Source organism: Carettochelys insculpta, chromosome 11 (assembly GCF_033958435.1).
Source record: "Carettochelys insculpta isolate YL-2023 chromosome 11, ASM3395843v1, whole genome shotgun sequence".
Classification (NCBI taxonomy): Eukaryota; Metazoa; Chordata; order Testudines; family Carettochelyidae; genus Carettochelys; species Carettochelys insculpta.
Window position 1 is genome coordinate 31,311,366 of NC_134147.1, and position 23,068 is coordinate 31,334,433.

General features: G+C 46.6%; 1 protein-coding gene across 1 annotated transcript in view; it reads left to right on the forward strand.

Annotated features, from left to right (window-relative positions):
* Nucleotides 1-21,039, forward strand: part of PLXND1 (plexin D1) — a 142,759-nt gene extending 121,720 nt beyond the window's left edge. The window contains exons 27-36 of the mRNA XM_075006100.1: nt 187-343; nt 1,761-1,864; nt 2,821-2,884; nt 6,699-6,733; nt 8,808-8,912; nt 9,706-9,869; nt 12,573-12,720; nt 16,088-16,228; nt 16,647-16,721; nt 18,247-21,039. Of these exons, the coding sequence (XP_074862201.1) occupies nt 187-343; nt 1,761-1,864; nt 2,821-2,884; nt 6,699-6,733; nt 8,808-8,912; nt 9,706-9,869; nt 12,573-12,720; nt 16,088-16,228; nt 16,647-16,721; nt 18,247-18,363 (1,110 nt within the window). The 3' untranslated portion in view covers nt 18,364-21,039. The remainder of the gene's footprint in view (nt 1-186; nt 344-1,760; nt 1,865-2,820; nt 2,885-6,698; nt 6,734-8,807; nt 8,913-9,705; nt 9,870-12,572; nt 12,721-16,087; nt 16,229-16,646; nt 16,722-18,246) is intronic.
* Nucleotides 21,040-23,068: the final 2,029 nt, after the last annotated feature.

Sequence of the window (23,068 nt, forward strand, 5' to 3'; positions counted from 1 at the left end):
CCAGCACCAAGGCTTGACAGTTTTGTTCAGTGTCATTGCTAGCATCACGATTCATGGAATAAACCAATAAAATGGTTCGTTCCCTGCAATCTCTCTGTCCCCTTGGGAACCAGCAGACCATTATGGATCGTCCCCCTCCCAGACTATTACAGATCACCCTGACCCCAAATCTGCCTCTCTCCGCAGAATCTCAATGTGTCTTTCCAAGGCTGCGGCATGGACTCTCTGAGTGTTCGCGTCATGGACACAGACACTCTCAGCCAAGTTAAAGAGAAGATCCTTGAAGCTTTTTGCAAGAACATCCCATACTCACAGTGGCCAAGAGTAGAAGATGTCGACCTGGGTAAAGAGTCTCATTCCTTGAGAAATACCAGTCCTTGTTCTAAGGGTGACAGAGCTCACTGTGCACGGCATGGCACCTGCTGTCAGGGAGAGCTGCCTTCAGCTCTGGGTGTCAGCACTGGCCAGTTTCTTGGAGAGAGGGGGGGCATGCCCAGAAGAGGCAGAACAGTGATCCTGGGGATTGAGTCATAGGACCAGATTTTAACTGGTGCGACTGAAGCTAGAGGTGCTGTACATTAGGGTGTGCGGACCATTAAAGTGCTGTTACATACACAGCAGAAGAAAAGCCTCAGACAGTGAAGAGATATCTTAACTTGCACCTTCTTAAATCCTGTCCTCCTGTCTTCTGGTCCCTGCATGTATTGCTCAGCCCAGCACAGGCTGCCTTACTCTCTGTTACGGACACTTATATCTGCATAACAGTCATCACCTCAGTGGCACTCCTGACTATGTCCATTTCCTCTCTCTACCTGCAGTTTGTCTTTTTCCTGGGAGCTAGGTGTGAGCCAGGCCCTAACAATGAAGGGGAAAGTTAGGAAACATCTGTGCCCTGTTCAGCTCTTTCAGTCATTGGCCAAGGTATTACCTGGCCCACGTCTCCATCTCTGTTGACTTGGAATGGTGTGTGGCCATGGGGACATACTGAGTCAGTGCCCTCAGTGAGGGGAGAACGGAGATTATGTGGCCATTGAAATTCAGCATCATGGGTACTTTGTCCTCTGAGACATTCCATTTCCAGGATGGGGTGACACACACCATGGCCAAAGCTTTGCTAAGCAATGCCCATGCAGAAAGGAAAATGGGCACCAAATAACAAACCTGCCCCTCACCCTTCTCACCACTAGTGATGCCCCTGGTACATGTCTCCAGGCAGTCCTGCAGAAGAGTGGGAACTCTGCTGTTTCTCTGTCGGCTGATGCCTGCTGGCATTTGGGGCCCAGGAATGGGTATAATGAAGCCCAAGCACAGCAATTTCCATTCTCTATGCACAGCACACAGCCCTCTGCCCCATGTACTTCAGGGGGTGGGTCAGAATACTGTATGCAATGGCGAATTTATGCCAGATGAGGACTAATAGCAGCACACACTTGGAGTGTGTCTGAAGCCCTGGTGAGATGGTCAGACCCCTCTGCCCCTCCCTCCATATCCAGTCTGGGATCAGCATCAGCTCATGCTCCGGGTCTTAAACCAGGAAATTGCACTTCCTGCTTCCCCAGTTAACTCTGAAAGCTTTTCTAATGCAGGCCTGTGAGAAGCATCTGTGTTCCAATCATGTAGCAGGGCAGACCCCCCACACACACACCTCCAAACACCTGTTCTCTGCAGTGAACATGGCAAGTAAGCGCACACTGCTTCAAGCCAACACACACGTGCCCTGGTCAGGCTGGCTTTGCATTAACTCCCTTGTCTGTGTTCAGAATGGTTTGCCACAAGCACTGACAGCTACATCCTGCGGGACCTCGATGACACTTCAGTGGTGGAGGATGGCAGAAAGAAGCTCAACACTTTAGCCCACTACAAGGTAAAAGTGCAGATGCTCACTGAGGGACTTCCCTTCCTTCCAGCCAGTCTGTCCTCAGGGATGTTCCCTTTCCAAGGGGGATTAGCAGAGACAAGCAGGAAGGTTGCCATAGCTCCAGATACAGACAAGGGAACAGACATCTGCCCTGGCGAGAAACTCATTAATATTGCAACACATTGAGATTAATTAAATGCTCTTCATGAAAAACAAATTATTTCTTACAACATAAAAGGCTCCTATTCCCAATGGCCCCTCTCCATACTGATTAACATCAACATTCCTGTTCCCTGCTCCCACTGAAATGGATGATAGAATTGCCATTGACGGTCCAAAAAGCAGGCTCTGACCCACTAATGGGAGCTGTTTGTTTTTGTAACAGAGCATTCCATTTAAAGTGAGGCTGACAAGGGACTGAAGCCTCATATAAGAGGGGTGGGGAACCTGGTGCCCTCCACGCTCATTGGCAGCGATGGGGGGATAGTGGAGCAAGGTGACCCCAGCTCACATTGCTCTCCTGGTGAGCCGCTCTGTGGGAGGGGGTGGGAAGCAGAGTGACGCAGGCAGGGGGCAGGAAAGTGAGCTGGGGCTGCCTTGCTTTGCCTCTCCTGCCGCTGCCAGTGAGTGCAGGGAGCAGCCAGACCTCACTGCTGGTACCACTCACTGCCCCCAGCTCCACTGTTCTCCTGGGCTGCCTTTGTTGTGGGGGAAGAGGCAGGGCCTGGGGGCAGAGTGTGTTGTCCTGGCCCTTCCACATGGGTGGTGCCCACCCACCCCAGGTCCCGCCTCACCAATCTCTTCTGCTGCCGGTTGTAATTGTCATATTGAAGGTGGCAGTTAGTGTTTGCTGCTCAGACACTGCAGCAAAGCTACCCCCGGTACAGCGCTAGGTCACTTAGCTGCAGATCCAAGCCTTCCTTCACGTCCCTTACCTTTGTTCTTCTCCTCCTCTTCCTCAGATTCCAGAAGGTGCCTCTCTGGCAATGAGCTTATCGGATAAGAAGGACAACATGCTAAGTCGAGGTAATATGCTTTTCTGTGTCTGTCACAGTAATTGCACAGGTGACCTTTGTTTTTGGCTGGGGGAGGAGACACAGGCACCCTGCAGACTGCGTTTCAGACCTCTTTCATGGTTAGGCAGGAGAATATTGCGGTGCTCTTCATACTTGGAGTGCCATTCCCTGGAAATGTATCAAGCATTCTACCAGTAATGATAATCATCTTCAGCTTATGCCTCACCTCTTCTCTGTCTGGGAATGCTGTAAACACTTGGGCAGCCCCCATCAGTACACAGGGTGCATATTTCTGAGGTGCCTGCAGACCCAGCACTAGGTGCCCTCAGTTTCAACTTCACCTGTTTCTTTTTTGTGAGGCTTCACAGCACAGCAGGCTAAGGAGCTGTGATCCTCATTAGGAACAGAAGCCTGAGGCAAAACCCAAAGGGAGGGAAAACTGAGGACTCGACCCCACAGTCCATAGTGTGATCTCAGCTTTGACAGGCAGAGTGGCGGTGATATTGTAAGAGGGAAACAGGGAGATACACATATCTCATAGAGCTGGAAGGGACCTCAGGAGGTCATCAAGTCCAGTCCCTTGCACAATCTATCACCATCCCTGCCGGACCTTTTTTTGTTTTTAAATTAAAAAAAAAAATCTGCCCCAGACTCTAAATGGGCCCCTCAAGGATTGAGCTCACAACACTGGGTTTATAAGGCTAGTGCTCAAACCACTGAGCCCCTACTCCTTGGTATCCTTTAAAAGTGATCACATCCCCAGCAGTATCTCCACTTGCTCTTCCTGCTGGTGCTCTTTGCCCAGTGGGGCCCTGTGATTAAACTTCACCTTACATTCAGTGCAAAGCATTGAACAATCAGCTCTTAAACGCTTCCTCTTTTCCATTGGATGCTGTGCTACTAGTATACAACAAGCCATAAATGTCTTCAGCTGATCACAGAATCCTTATACTATCAGAGCATGTGTGGCTGAATCCTGCCATTTATATATGAATGGTGCAGGACCCTCCACCAGAAATGATAGCCGGACAAAGAGACGGAGTGGAGACTCTTAGTGCTCTATTGACTGCCGTGCATGACGTTCTCTGTGTGGCGGCCAACAGTCTGAAGAAGTTTAAAAAAAGAAAACGAAAATGCTAGGAGCAATGTTGCTTACAGGATTTTGGCAGAGCTGGGGGGAGGCTGGGACTAGAGACTGCCGGGAATATAAAGCTTTGGTCATCAGGCGGGGCAGCATGAGGTCATTTCCATCAGTTCAGCTGAATAGGCCCATTTGTCACTCCTTGTACTTGAATGGCTGCTGTTCAGTATGGTGTCAGCCAAGCTCCCAATTTCTGCTGAATGCTTCGCACCAGGAACAAGTGAGAAGAGCTTTTAGCTGTAGGAATGGAGTACGAGTGGTGTAGATCAAGGTTTTATACTTGAGCCTCATGTGTCGCTCTCACATCCTGAGATAAAACATGCAGAATTCTCATTCTCCTTCAGGTCTTTCCCTACAAAAGCTTATGCCCCAAAAGATCTGTTAGTCTATAAGGTGTCATGGGACTTCTTGTAGTTTTTGAAGATACGGACTAGCTCCGCTCCCCCTATGATATTTCTTCTCATTCAATGTTTTATAGGTCACCTGTAAAGGGGAAAACAATTGATTTTGTATTCTTTTGTGCTAAACCCCTTATTAATCTGTGTTTAGATAGCACCTACCACAGTGGGGTTGCTGATCTTTGATTGGGTCTCCTCAGTGTTATACAAGTTATTTATTATTATTGAAATGTGTGGGTGGAGGAGAGGAGAGGGTTCTGGTTTCTTCCTTTTTAAACCTGTCTGAATTATCACGTCTGCTCCTATGTTTCCTCAAAGATTATGTAGAGAGCTAGACCTTCCCAACCCTCAGTTTGAAGGTGTTTGAATCTTTCAAAAAGAACCTTTTTTCCCAGATGTTTGTTGCAGGTTTGCATTGAACAGATGTTTACAAAAACAAAAGAGAAAGGGAAGTTTGAAACTCTCTAACCAAAGATCCGTTCTCCTTCTCGATTACACAGGGTCAGTCTCTTTTGTGTCAGCTTCCCTCGAGTTCTCATGTGCTTCAGAGAGTCATCTAGCAAAGCTAGGGTAGACAAGAATTTCATATAAAGAAAGAATCAAAAGTAAAGCTTAAAAGCTGACAATTTAGCCCTTCACACCACAGCTCCAGTGTCATTTGCCTTAGTGATTGCTTTTAAACCACAATGTTGAAGAACATTGCACTGCTTGGGGCAGGGAAGAAGGGTGCATTGGTTTAAGTGCAGGATTGAGGAAAAGTGTTGCCCTGCCAGGCAAAGTTCAAAGAGCATCTGAAGCAACACCTCCCCACCCCAGATGCCTGCCACTCAGAGTGACACATTTATAGAATAAATGGACTAGATCCAGGATGGTGTCCTGATCAACATAAAAAGGGTCATACTAGGTCAGATTAAGGGTCCATCTAGCCCAGTATCCTGTCTTCTGACAGGGGACAATGTCAGATGCCCCAGAGGGAATGAACAAAACAGGTAATCATCAAGTAATCTTTCCCCTGTCATCCATTTCCAGCCTCTGACAGACAGAGGCTAGGGGCACCATTCCTACCCATCCTGGCTAACAGCCATTGATTGACCTAACCTCTATGAATTTATCTAGTTCTGTTTTGAACCCTGTAAAAGTCCTGGTCTTCACAACCTCCTCTGGCAAGGAATTCCACAGGCCTGCCATGGGCTGTATGAAGAAAAACTTCCTTTTGCTAGTTTTAAACCTGCTACCCATTCATTTCATTTGGTAACCCTTAGTCCTTATGTAGTACTTTCAAGACTAACAAAATAATTTATTAGGTGATGAGCCTTCATGGAACAGACCCACTTCAGATCTGGAGATAGTGCTGTGTTGGTCTTTAAAGTGCTACATGACTACTTTTTTGTTTTGTTAGGATACAGACTAATACGGCTACTTCTCTGTTCCTAGTTCTTATGTTATGGGAACAAATATATAACTTCCACTTATGCCCATTTTCCATACCTGTCATGATTTTATAGATGTCTATCATATCCCCCCTTAGTCTCCTCTTTTCTAAGCTGAAAAGTCCTAATATTATAAATTTTTCTTCATATGGCACCCATTCCAAGCCCCTAATCATTTTTGTTGCCCTTTTCCAATGCCAATATATATTTTTTAAGATGAGGCAACCACATCTGTATGCAGTATTCAAGATGTGGGCATACAATGGATTTATATAGAAACAATAAGATTTTCTTTGTCTTCAAATGTGCTATCAAATGTGCCTTTGCAGAAACATGTGTCTTTCCCTATAGCTGTTGACCACTGGAGCCTGAAAGCAGAAGTCATTGCCTGCAAACAAATAGCTAGATAGCTTTTGGCCACCAGATTTAGGCAGCATGTAGAAATCAGTTTCCTTTCTGACATCAGGTAATAAGAGACTTTCTGAAATCTGCATCAGACAATGTACAGTGCAGAAATGGTAAGTGTTGAAGTATAGTCCAGCAAAGGGCAAACAAAATAGGGATCAGACTGCAGAACTGGAATATAGCAACTCAAAAGTTATAATCCTGGCTCTGACACTGTCTTCAGGCAAGGCAGTGTACCTCTGTGCCTCAGTTTACCCATTAATCAAGAGGGTTAAATACCAATGTCACAGAGGCCCTGTCCTGAATGCTTAAGTGTCTTGTACAGGAATCACTAGGTTTTGTTCTTGATGCTCCTTATACCCAAACTTTTCCATTAAATGATTCTGTATGAAGTTGTCTGAGGCGCAACACAGCAAACTAAACTGTTCTGTTTTTCTTTGTTTTTTCCAGTGAAGGACTTGGATACTGAAAAATACTTTCATTTAGTAAGTATCCCTTTCCAAAAACAATTAAAGCTAATGGCTCTCTCACTGTGTGTGGCCAAGGGTGTTTTCATTGGGGGTTACTTCACCTGTCCTCTCCCACTGCCTCCCCATTTCCTTTGTTGGAGATGTCTGTTCAGGAACTGGGCCCTCTCACCAGTAATTTTTCTGAGCAAGGAGTTGCTGGTAACTTAAGGAAAAGGAAATCAGTGCAAAAAAATTATTGTGCTAAAGGAGTGTGGTGGGAGGGAGGGAGGCCTGGCCGATGGAATTTGCCATGCATAATTATTATGGAATGAGTATGCCTTGCAGCAGTGTATTAATGTGCACTCAAAGGGCAGTAATGCTGTGCAGAGGGTTTTTTTTTTTCGTCAAAGGCAAAGCTAGGAATGCTTTCCATATGTACAGTAAATGCAGGCAGATGCATTTGTCACCCAGCTAGCTTGTTGGCCAGTGATCAGACCTGCCCAGGGGGTTGGCTGAACCCCCTGTGATTACTGTAATGTTTGTATAAGAAGGTAATACTTAAACATATGGTGCATTTGACAGAGTTCAGTTTTTATCTTAATCTTGATCATAGTCTCAGACATATTTTGCCTTTCTGATGGCTGCTAATGAACTGATACAGGAAGAGTAAAACCCTGCTTTCTGGGGATGTTTCAAGAAAATGGAGTTTGCTGCAAGCATATCAACTTAATTTTTGTAAGGAAGTAGTTTCTGCCATACATCTGTTGCTCAATCATGAACTGTTATAGCAAGAGCTCTTCATCTGGCTTAAATCAGCATAACTCCAGTGTTGTCGATGGAGGTGTTCTGATGGACACAAGCTAAAGATCTGAACCAAAGAGTTGCATTCCAAAGTAGAAGTATGGAGGTTTCAATGGTATGAAACTTGATGGGAGAGGAAAATCACACCCCATGTGACTATATTGTTACGATATTCCCGGTAACATCGTCCCCCACATGCCATTTCTGCTTTTGGACCTATGGTGGTTGCCATGTGCATGAGAAAGAGGAGAGACTCTTCTTTCAGCGCTGATTAGGTTACCTTAATCCAGTTCTGTGGATTTTAAGCACTATGTGTGATAATGGCAGAAGAACTCCTTTATGCTGCATTCAGTGTGATGGTGGTTCCCTTCATAGAGATCAACAGAGGGGTAGAGAGGCTGCAGTGGCAACAGAGCAGAGATCTTCTGTGGCTTGCTTTAGCTGACCATTATCATTAGAGAATTGAGAACAGCATCCTGGACTGAGCAGGAAGCTAGGAGAGAAATGAGGACTCCTAATCCCAGCTTTTCTGTTGAGTCCCTGGGAAGCCTGGGGCAAGTCACTTAATAAATAAATAGTATTACTCGCCTTTTTAAGTGGGATAGAGCAGATTTACGAGTTCATGTTTAGACGGCAGTCTGAAGTGATAAGGCTATAAGGAGGAAAGGGGTGTTTCAATCATCAGAAAATCTTGTATGAACTTCATGTCTTTCTGTGTTAATCTCATGTGCTCAAATAAAAATACAAAGCATTGCAGGAAAAGAGACAGAGGAAGAAAGTGCACATAAAACGCAATCTGTAGAGGTATATCAGTGACATGCTAGGCCACTAATTCAGTGATCCAAGCAATGCAAGTTAGATGGTGGGCTTTTTTTTTTTAAAGGTACCAGGGGTTTGTTAACAAAACATACAATGGTGATGTGCTTTTTCCATATTTTAAGACAACCTGCTTTTCTGTGTAAGCCTGGCCTCTTGTTGCAGGTATTCCAAATTGCAGCAGCACTGAGAGAATTCAGGCAGTGAATCAGATGAAAACCTAAATGAAGCTGATCATTCATTGTCATTGTCTGAGTTAAGAGAAATAAAACCAAGGCACAAATAGCAAAAAAAGTCATTTTGAACTTTGTTTATTTCAGTTTTAACTAATATAATTGTGTATTTAGTAGCATAGATAATGTTTTATTTAATATATACATGTGTGTTAGTAACATCCCTTCATAAAAGTCTGGGGTTTTTTTGTTTTTTTTTAAATACTCAGTAAGAAGTTATCCCAAAGGTAGGAATCATGAGCTTTTTCTTTTCTTTTCAGGTTCTTCCAACTGATGAACTGATTGAACACAAGAAGTCTCATAGACAGAGCCATAGGAAAAAAGTCCTACCTGAGATATACTTGACCAGGTTACTATCTACAAAGGTAAGAGAAAGTGGGGCAGTGTAAGAGCTTGGTTTGGGGGAAACAGAATTTCCATCCGTATTTCTTATTTTTAATCAAGGTTGCCTTTTGCCCCGAGACGAGATGGGTGCTGTAGCATTCCTCACTGTAGAAAAACGAGGGGTAACTCTGCCATACTGAACACAATGAGGATGCTCTTTTGAGGCTGCTAGACCTGGTATTCTAGCTGGTAGCCAACCCATTGCTTTCCTCTGGCCTGACCTCTGTACACTCAGAAAAGGATTCAGACGAGGGCAAAGGCTCAAGCCCTCAATTTAAGATTTAGGCACAGACCTCCCTCACCCAAAGTTTGGGGATATTCAGATCAGAGGATGGGGAAAAAGGTTGGTTCAATCTGGATTCCGTTTGGAACTTCCCTACACTCCAAGGGCATGAGGGTCCAAGGCTTGGGTTTAAACCCATCTTTAATCCCAGTGTGGTGTCTTGCTGGAGCAGAGATCATAAGAATGGCCAACAAGCTCTAGTTTTCTATTTACTGAGCAGAACAATCACAGATGTGCTCTGAGATCCCAGCAGTAAAAAAAGCAATTTCTGTGCCAAAAGAAATTAAATCCAAACTGGAGCTAATTATATCACCAAGCACAAAACCAATCTTTCCCTCTCCCATTTTGCACCCTTCCCTCCCTTGGTTTACTAAGATGGCAGCAAAGTCTCTTCTACTTGTGAAGAACAAACACAATCTCTGAAGAATAGTAACTGGGTTTTAGTTGTTGCTGCTTTCCCTTGGCCAAATCTATGTGTGCTTGTTCCCTAGGGCACGCTGCAGAAGTTCCTGGATGACCTATTCAAAGCCATCCTCTGTATGCGAGAGGACAAGCCGCCTGTGGCTATCAAGTATTTCTTTGACTTCCTGGAGGAGCAAGCGGAGAAAAGAGGGATCTCTGACCCTGACACTTTGCACATTTGGAAAACCAACAGGTTTTAAAAACAAGACCCATTATTTCCTTCCTTTCCCGCTCATAGAACAAGTAGATGCAAATCCCCAGGGCCCTGAAATAATCCTTAGAGTGATAACACAGAGAGGTGGTAATGAATACAGGATTTGAGTACTGGGTGTGTCAGAGAACTGGAGAGGGGCAGAAACAGAGAGCTGAAAGTACAACTATGGGCATGTCTACACTTCCACAGAGATCAACCCAGATCTTCTGGAATTCAGTTTCATGGATCTGATAAAGATGTGCAAAATTGATCTGTCTGGGTTCGGCAGTCAACCCCTGTACTCCTCGCTATTGTGAAGAGTAAGGGAGGTTGAAGGGCGAAATGCTCCCAGTGAGTTTCCTTAGTGAAGACATTCGCAAAAGTCAATTGCCGTATGTAGATTCTAGCTACACAATTGTAGTAACTAAAATTGCATATCTGAAATCGAATTTCAGGTCTAATGTAGACCTTTTCTAAGGGACAGAAGGAAAAGGGGCAAAAAGGGGACAGAAAACTTGCACTATTGCCAGCCTCCGGTATTCAGAAATCTGAGTCTGGCTGACAAAGGCTACGTCTACACGTGAAGCCTACATCGAAATAGCTTATTTTGATGTAGCAACATCGAAATAGGCTATTTCGATGAATAACGTCTACACTTCCTCCAGGGCTGGCAACGTCGATGTTCAACTTCGACGTTGCGCGGCACCACATCGAAATAGGCGCTGCGAGGGAACGTCTACACACCAAAGTAGCACACATCGAAATAAGGGTGCCAGGCACAGCTGCAGACAGGGTCACAGGGCGGACTCAACAGCAAGCCGCTCCCTTAAAAGGCCCCTCCCAGACACAGTTGCACTAAACAACACAAGATACACAGAGCCTACAACTGGTTGCAGACCCTGTGCCTGCAGCATGGATCCCCAGCTGCCGCAGCAGCAGCCAGAAGCCCTGGGCTAAGGGCTGCTGCCCACGGTGACCATAGAGCCCCGCGGGGGCTGGAGAGAGAGCATCTCTCAACCCCCCAGCTGATGGCCGCCATGGAGGACCCGGCAATTTCGACGTTGCAGGACGCGGATCGTCTACACGGTCCCTACTTCGACGTTGAACGTCGAAGTAGGGCGCTATTCCGATCCCCTCATGAGGTTAGCGACTTCAACGTCTCGCCGCCTAACGTCGAAGTTAGTGCTGCTACTTCGAAGTAGCGTGCACGTGTAGACACAGCTAATGAGTCATAAGATTTTTGAAGCAATACATCTGGGTTCTTTTCACTTACCTTCTGACTTTAGAACCTTTAACAGGGACCACATTTTCGAGCTTCTCTCTGTAGCCAAGAGGTCTAGAAAGTTACTCTTTTGTAAATTACTGTTGAGATTCTGGAGTCTTCACATGACTCCAGGAGCTGGTGCTTCAGGAAGAGCATCATATATTGTGAGAGAGCTCTGGGAAGAGCTGGCAGCACTGACCTAGCAGAAAAGCAGAGAGCTGGGACCAGAGTACTAAGGAAGACTGCAGGACACAGAAATGAGGAAAGAGCCAGAGGGCTGAGACAGAAGTGGAGAAAAATCTTGGAGGTTTAGCCATCTGAACAGAAGAGGAGCAGGGAGAACTAAAAGGAAAGGGGAGAGGTTGGTAATATTACTAGCTTTCTGTCCCATCTTGCCCCTCTGCTGCCACAATGGGACCAGTCCCAGATCATGGAAATTAAAAACACACAGTGGGAGGGAAGATCAGTGGGTATGCAAGTTAGCATAATTGTTTAGTTTAGGGTGCGGACATTTTCTCACCAGGCTTTTGCTATGCCAATAGATAGGGCTACAGAGATTCTCCCCCCTTGGCTGCTGGTTCTAATCCAATCCAAGTTGGTGGTGAGCCAGAGTTGTTACCATCAACTGCTGAGAGTTCTGCTTAGTGGTCTCAGCACAGTGCCTTGTGGACTGGCCTCTCCATCCTCAGTGGCACCTGAGCTGGCAGCTTCAGCAGCAAAGCAAGGAGCACTTGAGCCATATAACCAGTCCATTTAGGCCAGGAGGAGCAGGAAGAGGGAACTCTGCACTGTTCTGCCACCCTGTGGCCATTTTGTGACAACTTGTGTTTGCAGGGCATTCTCACCTGTATTGAAATAACTGCCACAAAAGTGTTCCAAACATCACTGCTAGGAAGACAAGGTGAAAGTGACACAAAAAAGAGTAAAACAGCAATGTCCATCTGGGCTTATGCCCTTGAAGAGAGAGAAAACATAATGAAAGTCAGCTACAAGGGATTTTCCCCAGGACCATGCCTACCCATCAGGCCCTGGTTATAGTCTCACACTGGCACAGATGGATAGGGATCAGCACCACTAGTATGAGGTGCTTAATTTATGGGCAAAAGCATAGGAACCTTTCATGGGTGATGCAAGGCTCAGCGTGTAATGCAGTGATCATACCTACATAGGGATACATACTCCACCCTGGTCCTCACACTTCACCCTAAGGGAAACACCCCCAGGTCTGGGAGATACATGACTGTCCCTTCCAGGGAGGGTGAGTCATGGCAAGAGATGGCAACAATTATAGAACAATCTTGTCCCCATATTTTTCCCTTTTCTTTTTTCCCCCAACTCCACCACCCCTTCTCCTTTTTTCTTTCTGATTCTCAAGTCCTGAGGAGAGAACTGGGACTGACGCCATCCATCTAGTCTGTTTCTGATGCTTTCCTTTGCAGCCTACCTCTGAGGTTTTGGGTCAACATTCTGAAGAATCCCCAGTTTGTCTTCGACATCGACAAGACTGACCATATAGATGCCTGTCTCTCTGTCATAGCCCAGGCCTTCATTGATGCGTGTTCCATCTCTGACCTACAGCTGGGCAAGGTACTGATCTGCAGCAAAAATTCACCTTTCCCTTCCTCCACTCTCAGCTCAGGTTGGTCTGACAAGAACTGAGATTGGGTGATGGGAGTGCCTTGTTACAGGCATACTGGGATGATAGACAACATGGGAGCTAAAGTCTGTGAAGTTAAGGAAATTGAGGCCTAAATGATGAATGAAATATTCTGGATCCTTTTTCTAGAATTACGTAGTAGGTAAGTTGCCCAGTATATTGTACCCTTTTCTTAAAGGAAATCTGTATTGCTGAGCCCAACAGGATAAAAGCTCAAACTGCAAAACAGTTATTACGATGAGAAATGAGCTTATTACGGTACATAGGTTAATTATGGCTGATGGTATCCAGAGGGCTCAAAAGCGTAAGGACGGATCCCTACAAAACCTGTGGTGCTGACACAGCAAACCTCAGGCTGTCTCCAGTCTAAATCCTAATTTTGCAGGATGGCCCCATCTCTGACCTTTTTTTGGTGCTCTGTCTGAGAGTCCCATGCATAGGCTCTGACCCCTCTCCGGATCTGCATTAACAGTGGTTTCAGAATCAGAATGAACATTTTAATGTAACTTGAAATGGAAGAGGAATTCTCAACGCACACTACTTCAGCTTCAGTGGCCCAAGGCCTAGGGGAGCAGGCAGAGGAGATCAAAGACGAAGCCAAGCCAATGATGGATATCTTGTCCTTACTGGGGCCCATTAAGGGGGCACTGCCCCTTTTTAAGACCATTGCCAAGGCAGCTGTGTCAGTCTGGTAAATCCTGGCATCAGCCCTGCCTACAGTGAAAAGAAATGAGAGGAGGTATTTTGTCCCCTTCAGGGGCATGAGCACCTCTTTACCCACCCCCGCACCTGACTCCCTGGTTGAGGACTTGGCTAACCATAGGGAGAAACAAGGTTTCCAGAGGCCTTTGCCCAAAAATAGGTAGGCAAAACACTTGGACCTTTATGATAGGAAAGTTTATTCAACTGGAGAGCTACAGTTGCGCATACCAAATCAACAGGCTCTTGTTAACATGGCTTCATCCCTCCCTAAATTCACAAAGCTGATCCCACCCGATGTCAGTCCTACATTTACAACCTTGGTGGAGGAGAACACGCTTTTCTCCCATGCGGCTTTGCAGACTATCCTGGACACTGCTGACTTGGCAACAACAGTGATGGTGTCGGGGTGACCATCAGAAGGGATGCATGGCTTCAGGTCCCTGACCTCCCATACAAAGTACAGCAGACCGTTCAGGACTTGCCCTTGTGTAGACGTGAGCCTCAGTCACTAGTGGTTTTTCCTCAGTGGAGTTACTCTTGGTTGAAGGAGGTCAGAATCAAGCCTGCGCAGCTAGCTTCCTCTTGGGGTTTTATGTGCAGAGGCCACCCTCTGCGCTTTACCATTTAGAAATGTCAGCATTTCATAATGGTTACTGGACCCCGTGAGCCTAATCCCTCAGCTCTTTATCCCATGTACAGTCTAAGTATACAACAGTCTGAAAAGTGTGGGCCTGATTCTCCTCTCTCTGCCATCCGTTTTCCCCTCGCGTAATTCTTATCACCCTTAAACTCCATCTTTCAGGCAACTCGAAGGAGGAGAGGTTTTGTGTGTGTATTTTATAGTCCTCCCTTTGGCTCTGCTGAGTTTGGTGTTGACATTTGAAACTTCCTGACATAAGTAAGTTTTATGAGTGCGTGCTGTAAATCATGTTCTCATGGCACAGTGTGTGACGCAGAGCACACCCCCTGGGGGGCTGGGTGTCGGGGCAGAGCATTCCAGCCCAAATCAAAAGCATCAGGAAGTCTTGACTGGGGGAGATTTAATAGCGGAGGAAGATCTAATGAGCGCTTGATTTCTGTTTGTTTGGGTTTTGAACATTCTTGAGCCTGTTACAAAACACCTATAATTTGTCCTTGTCAAACTGTCGATTAGAGGAGGCGGGGTCAGCTGGGGTCAGACAGCAGATGGAAACGTTTTCAGAAACACAATAGCATAAAAAAGGAACCGTTGAGTAATGGGGGAATAATAAATCTCCCGAATAAAAGTAAAGTGCCCTGTATATACAGTATGTCACCAGGCTTACACTATGTAATTGCACTGACTTCAGTGGAGTTCCTTAAATTGGTAGGAGATTAGACTCAGATCACATATATCTGCATTCTGTGTGTGTAATAAACTGGTTACATGCACTCCCAGCACCAACATACAATTACAGTACATATCCATACAGCAATTGAAAAATCACTAAGAGGACAATTGGCTCCCTTTGAGCTTTGTAAAGGAATTGTTATAAATAAGCTAGATGAATGTGCAGGGCATTGAACAAATGCAGTGCGTGGGGTTGAAACCCACATAAACCCTCCAGCTCATGCTGAATGCTGCTGCCTATGGAGTAAAGACACTTCTCCACTTTGAGCTGGCCATATAACACCTAAAATAGCACTGCCCTAAAAACAGAAGTGCAACCACAGCAGCATATAAGTAGCGGAAAACCAGCTGCCCCAAGCAAGAGCCCATGGAGATGCTAGGGCTGTATGAGGGATGAGCAGCTGCAGCTACGCTGCCATTGTGCTCCACCATAACTAGCACAGATATGTCCCCTTCAGCTTGAAATTACATCCCCAGCCTTACTAGTGCTAGCCAGGCCATGTATTACAGCTGTGCCCTAACGGCTCACTGGCTTCCTGGTTATGGTGCAGTAGTGCTCTTGAAGGCACTACTTGGTTTTCTAATTGAAGGACCCATGTCTCTCCACTCTGTGTACCTGCAACATTTGTGGTCAATAGGTGTGCTCTTGCTAGAAGTCCCTGGACTTGTCTGTCTGGGGGCTGGCACAGGCTGTTCTCAGTACAGTCTCAGTCAGTCTAGAGTTTGCTTCCTTTCCTGTCCCAATAGACAGTCTGTTGACCTTCAGGGCATAGCGTAAAGGTTATAGGCCCCGGTCTTTCCCAGGGTAACACTATGGAGAGGATTGGTACTACCTGGAGGATCGTTCTGATCCTACCAGTTTACTTAGATTTTTGCCTGAGTGGGTGTCTTTGGGGCTGTACCATCTTTGATAGTTGGGCTGGGGGAATGAGATGATGAATGTCCAAGCTGCACGCATGAATGTGGGCAGCACTCATCATGTATGTACCTAGTACACTGACTGATCTTGGCAATCAAATAGGCACAGTCTTGCAGTTGTGTGTGCATTTTGTGCAGCAAAGCCAGACCAATGAATTTAGTTTTTTCATGAACACGGTCGAATGTTCTTGTTTTAAGAACTTTGTGTTAGCCTTCCAATGGGAGGCACAGAGGAGCAGAGAATAAGCCATGCATATCAGAGCCAATGAAGTATCTCTCTCTCTCTCTGTCTCTTTCTCTCTCTCTAGGACTCACCTACCAATAAACTACTGTATGCCAAGGAGATTCCAGAGTATAGGAAAATAGTTCAGCACTATTACAAACAGATCCATGACATGCCGCCTCTCAGTGAGCAGGAAATGAACGCACACCTTGCAGAAGAGTCCCGGGTAAGAAATCCACAAAGCCACAGCAGCTTTAAAGAGAGTCCACTCATAGGCCAAATGGTGTCCAAGCAGCCCCAGGGACTCTGTTGTGGGAGAGTGGTGGTGGTCTCTGCACCGTTAAGCACTGCTTTTCTGGCTACCATAATGGTTACGAGAGTGGTAACCCAAGGGGAAATCAGGTGGGGCTCAGCTGGCTGCAGTACAGGATTTTGGGTAATGCAGCACAGGGCACTGGCATGGAGCAACAGATACTCTGATACTGAATGAGAAACAGAAAGGAACAACTGGTATCTCTGATCAAATGTTAACCTATAGCAAAATCAGATCTAAGCCTCTTACTACTCCAGTTGTTTTCTGTTGATGGGACTGGATTCCTGCATTTTGATTAATATTCTTCCTGTTTCTTTTCTCTTTTATGAAGAAATATCGGAATGAGTTTAACACCAACGTGGCCATGGCTGAAATCTACAAATATGCCAAAAGATACCGCACTCAGGTAAGCAGCTCCATTTTTCTGGAGGTGAGGTCAGTGTTCAGCATTCCAGGGAGGTAATTGTGGGGAAATCTCTGATGTCCCTTTGTATGCAGCATTGGTGTGGCCATGTCAGTCTCTGGATATTAGAGAGAGAGAGAGGGTGGGTGGCCCGTCTTTTGTTGGTGGGAGAGAGAAAAGCTTTCAAGCTTCACAGAGCTCTTCTTTCCATCTGGGAAAAGTACTAAGAGGGTCACAGTTCAGTGAAAGGTGGAACAGATTGTTTAGCATAAGTAGTTAACACATATTTCAAGGGAGCAGTCAAGGTGACATGGCCAGTTAACAGCCATCCAGTCATGTCTTGGAGGTGGGGGAGAAGAAACGGAAGAGGTGGGAGAGGTTACTGACCTTCTAAGTAGTCAAGGGATAGTAGTAAGGGAGTGGTTTTGCGAGTGGTTTACAAATTGTTTTGGTAAGCTGTAAATCCAGTGTCTCTATTCAACCTATGATTGTGGTGTCTAGCAGAGTTCTGACTTTAAGTTCAAATTCATAACTTTGTTAGATTCTAAAAATCAGGGCCTGAGTGGAAACACTGGATTGATGATAATCCCAGACCTGAAGGAGAGCCCTGGATAAGCTTCAGAGCTTGTCTGTTTCACCAACAGAAGTCAGTCCCATAAAAAAGTATTAATTCGCCCATCTTGTCTCTCTGATGTCCTTTTGTGGTTTATCAGTCAAGCATTGCGTAGAAAAGAGGCCAAACAAGGAAGAGACTTATCCTTCATCGCTGATGGAGTGACGTTAGTGGAGGATCTGGGGTGTCCATATCTGTCCTCTCTCTCGCTCTTGTCTCTCTCTCTCTCTCTCTCTCCTCCTGTAAAGTCAGCCACAGCTGTTTTAAAACCTTGGTGCATTTTTCAACCATTTCGTCTGATCACCAGAATATTCAGAACAGGTCTCAATGTACAAGTTCTCCCTGCTTCCAGCCTGAAATTTGCTCTTGCAAAGGTTTGTGGATGTAAAAGAGAGCAAGTGAGTAGCTCCACATTGCATCCACTAATCAGATGTCTTTGTGTCTTTGCTTCCAGCCACACGTAACTGTCCCCACAAACCTGTGGGTTTGGAAAAGGCAGCCCAGATAAGCTCCCCAACCTCGTTTAAAGAGCAGGGTTAATGCAAACCTGTTTGTTTTACAGTGAGCCAGCCCAGCCCTGAGCTGGCAGCTCGCTTGCTCGCTCTCTGTCTCCCTCTCCCCCGCTTCCCGCCCCCCAAATCACTTGGCTGCTTAGAAGACCAGTAACCAATGCTCAGCTGATCTGCTTGGCAAGGATGGCTGAAGGTGAAATGCAGCCTGGATCAGTCAGCAATCTCTGGTTTCAAACATGCTTGCAAGAAAGGCAGAGGTAGTGCAAATAACTCCCCCCAACACACCCCTTCAGGGCACTAGGCTCGGGTGGTTCAGCCTTTCCCCACACCTGCTGTTAGGAACACAGAAAGGACTAGGCCAGCGCGTGTTGCATGACTCACGTCCCCGCCCTTGCTCCTACAGATAGTGAATGCCCTGGACTCCAACCCCACCACGAGGCGCACACAGCTGCAGCACAAGTTTGAGCAAGTGATTGCGCTCATGGAGGACAACATTTACGAGTGCTGCAGCGAGGCCTAGGGTGCGCTCTGGAGTGGCCCTGCTCCTGGAAGTGACCTTCTCTGTAGTGCACTGCCTACTGGGGAACATGCTTTAAACAAAATACACACGTGTAGATATCTATTGGATTGTGTCTCTTTGGGTAATTCTGTCACCAGCCTAGTGGAGGGTGTGGCCAGGGGTGAGATGAGCCAGTGAGGGATGCAAAGTTGCCAAAGGACGTTTTGTAATGCTTGAACTCCCTTTCACTGATCTGCACTGCACGGTGCCCATAATTTATTTGCTCTTTGAAGCCAGAACTGGAGATGTGCCACTTAACATTTTCCTGTGAGCAGCCATCAACTCCCTGCACTCATGCTGCCAGAGAGATTCCTCGCGGACCAGAGCCCAAGCTAGGAAAGCGCTAATGCTGGGTGCAAAGCAGAGGGGAGCCCTCGGGGTGATGAATGGTGACTGCACAGGCTGTTGGAGTAGCAGCAGATCTCCCTTAACTATACCCCTCTGACTTCTGTATATGTTAAAGACCAGGGAATCTGTTTACTGTACGCTCTCTGCTGCATTAGATGTGTTTTGTGCCTTTTATTTTTGTACTGTATGTGTAAACATAACCACTCCATCTGCAACTTGGGCCAGGTGGGGAACTCATGGACTAGACAATGAGCTTGCGTCCGAAGTAGTCAAGACATGAAAGCACTTTACCCCTAACGGAAATGGTCATTACCTAGCTGGAAGGGTTGTATTGTTCGTTTGACAATGTCAGAGAGGAGCAAATCGGGGCAGCTGTTCCCATGTCCCCGTTTCCCAGAAGTTTGTGCACACACTAACCCAGAGCTACAAATATCCCCTAAATAGCCACTTTTCATCCAGCTGTTTCCAGGAGTAATTTAACTTAGAAGTAAAAGGAAAAGATACATTAGGGGCTAAAGGGAAAAGTTTCCTTCCCTGACTTCCAGCATGCACAACCTACAGCTGAATTCTTGTCTCACTGTACATGGATAATGCCAGTGTGGTTAACATGTTAGTTAGTTGCTACAGTGGTGGAGCAGTGCAGAATTGTCCAGAGCTGTGCTCCCCATGTCAGATTGTCCCTCAACACCTTTCCGAGCTCCGACGGTGCTCTGCAGCTATCAGTTATACTCAGGGGACTGTTGAAAGTGGAGGATGTTGTCATGGAGATGAACTAAACCAAGGCCAGTATTATGGGTCTGTTCCTAAAGCAGCTTTTGGTCTTGCCATGCCTGACACGCTACCGGCTGCAGCTGTTGACTCAAGATGAATGGAAGGTTATTACTGCAACAGTCCAACTAGCGTCAAAGCAAATGTAGTGTGACTCCAAATGCACCTTTTCCAGAATTAGCCTAGCTAGCAATCCACACAAGCTAGAATGAGTCCACGTATTTGGGCTATTGAGGGACAAATTCTGCCCTCAGATACTCAAGTTACAGTGTGTGAACTCCATTTAAATTACTCCAAGTCAATGGAATTACTCCATGTAAAGCTGGAGTACCTGCTGTAACTTGGAACACTGTAGCTACAATGCCTCTAGAGTTACAACAGTGTAAGAGTGAACTTTAACCCTAACTTTGCTATCCAGGATTCCTTTATGCTGCTTGCAGAAGGGCAGCAGCTTGGAATATGAGCTCTCTTGCCCACCGGTGAAGGACCACAATACAAATCCTTGGCTCCCTTTTAGAGATGGCACCTTTGCTAGCTGCAAAGTCAGAAGCCAGCACACGCAGGCAAGCAAAACCAAACTGGCCATGCAATCCAAACCCAGTTTGGTGCCAAACTTTCATACTACCAAAAATACAAAAAAAGCTACTACCTCACCCAAGGCAGGCGTTAAAGGGCACTCTCCATAATGTACATGGCTGCCAACTGATCACTTGACTAAGCATCATTCTGGCAGTATGCTACCAGGATGGCTTGTTGCCAGGGCCTCTGTCACAAATGTGTCAGAAATGCCTTGAGTGTAGACTGTTTCTACAGGGATTTGGAGCATGCTAGCAAATTTTATATTACATATATTTTAAAAATGACACACTTTACTGGGGAAGGGGGTGGGGTTAACCGGAAAAAGACTTAACCAGAACTGCAGAAAAGTACATACACTGTGGAAGTTTAACTGTAGTTGCTGAGTAAGTGGCTTTAGCCTAGAAATGTTACAAATGTAGCTGGGCTACATTTTATTTTGAAAAAGATTTTTTTTAAAAAGCTTCATTTTTTTTCTTTAAAAACTGTGAACAGCTGCCAGATACACACAGGGCCAATGCGGGGAACTTGAAGGTGAGATGTCAGAGCATAGGAAGGGTATGTATGTGGAAGGGGGAATGGAAGGTCCCATGTGGTGGTGAGCCTGGTGTTGAAACATCAGGAAGGCAAAAGGCTAATCAGTAGACAGTGAATGTGTGCGAGGCTATGGATCTGTGCCAGGTGATATGGTTGGCAAGTATGCCTCAGGGCCTATGCTTTATTTAATCTTTTTTTCCCAAAACAAAAAAAAAAGAAAAAAAGGAAGAAACATGTTCTTTCTTTCATCCCTTTGGAAGAAACAAAATCATGAGGATAGGATGCATTGCCTTGAACTCTGTTCCTTTGTAATATAATTTAACTTTATCATGTATTTGTTAGTGTGGTCTCCTTACTTGCTATTTGGTGGAATTTTGGAAAACTTATCTTTGTAATAAAACATTGCAATCAAAAGTGTGGGAAAGTTTTTTAGTCAACAGCATGTGGGGAAGAAAAGTCAGCAAAGGAGTTCCAGTTCAATAGCTGCCAAGCTGCATGACTGATTCCAGCCCATGGGCTTCTCCTATACCTTCATGGAGAAATTTATTTGCAGAGTGGTTGAGTGAGGGGTGGTGGCACATAGGCTACATCATCATGCCATGAATGAGAGGAGGAAGCTCTGGTTTTAAGCTAGGGTGATCAGACAGCCTGCCACTACGAGGCCTGTCCTGCTATTAATGTTTGTATTTTATTTATGGAACTCTGTTCTGCTCCACTCCCCAAAAAGAGTGTCCTAATTTTTCTCACACACTGTCTGGTCACCTTATTTTTATGCTTCCAAACCTAAGACAGATGGAGGCATTCTACTGGACAGGACCAAGTGTTTTCATCATACCTGCGCATACATGTGATGTACAGGCTGTAGCTACAACTAGTCATAAACACCAGTGGGTATACTACTATGTAAATTTGTACAACAAAAAAAAGGCACTGAACCCCTCCAACAAGCATTGCCTGTCACTAGTGCCAGCCACACACCAATGGCAGTATCATTCGAACAGCCAGCGACACCGTAGGTACTTCAGCCCCGAGGTAGGTGCCCACAGTCCCCCCACATACTGCAAGGTGGGAATCAAAAGGGGTTTAGCCCTAGGTCCTCAAAAGCTACTTGAGCTGGGTTTTTGGTGCCACCTGCTGTTGCTGTTTCAGCTGCGAGCACAGTGCTGGCACCTAAGCAACCTGACCTAAGAAGCCAAAAGGCAAACAGATGCGCACAAGGTACAGTTAGTCATTTTTTTCAAGTCCCTGAGCCATGTCAATCAAGGAGAGCAGGGATTTGAACTTAGCTCTCCCAGCTGAGTCCCCTACGCAATGCCTGCCGAGGCTGGCTTTGTGCCAATTAGCAGGTCATAGGGATGTTCTTAGCATGCCTCACTCCAGCCTGTGCTAGGCAAGCACTCCCAGGTGGCAAAGCCTGCCTCAGGTCCCTGAGGGCTAGCAGATGGGGTGTGAGTGAGCCTTCCAAATTGGGTGAGAGCTGTGGGCCACAACCAGCGGGTCAGCGATAGGGCTGAGACTGACACAGCCGCCTCGGCTTGCCAATTTGGTAGTGTTTAAAAGCTGGCCATGCGAGCAAGCGTCAGACCCACCACATCCCCTCCCCTTGCCCAGTCACCCCTCACTGCTACTCCTGGTGCAACAGCCACCACCAGGGGCTGCACCTGCAGAGGTGAGGAGGGCTGAGCACTGGAGCGAGCCCACACAGCTAGGCGGTGGCCCCCACCTGAGTAGTGAAGGCCTCACCCATGCAGTGGCTCTGACTAGTTACTGTAAGAGCCTGTTTTCACTCAGCTTTTACAGTCATGGACCCCATGAAGTCCTGTAACACTAACAAAATAATTTATTAGGTGATGCGCGTTTGTGGGGCAGACCCACTTCGGCAGCTCGCCTTTAGCTGGGGGTGACCCTTTGTGTCTAGCTTCCATTAGTGCCATCAGTTCTGCAGCCAGGCACAGCCCTCCTTTTGGCGGTGCTAATGAGCTACTCTATGAACGCAGACCACCTGTTGCCCAAAGCCCCAGCCCCTCCCCTGCTGCGACACTGATGCCCCAACCGCTGCGCACATCTCACGTGATGGTCACGCGCTACCAAGTTGGTGGGCTGCCAGTCACCCCCACCCCATATGTGAGTCTGGTGATGGCTGCCCCAGCCCAGGTCTGGAGCGACAGCTCGGCTCACAGCCAGGGCAGGAGGTGGTAGCTGTTGGTGGGACGGGCGGGGGGTTGCCGCTGGGTTTCAGCGAAGCCCCCCACTCAACTTGCGTGTGCTGAGCTGTGATAGTGCCTGCTGGGCTGCCTTGGGGGGAGGGGGAACAGCCAGGCCGTGGTGGGGGACAGTGGGCTGCAGCAGGACAAGGTGGGCGGCCCTCCCCACCCCAAGGGACCATCTTGGGGCACGTGAGGCAAGAGCAAGCCCGGGGGGGGGGTTGGGGGTGTGT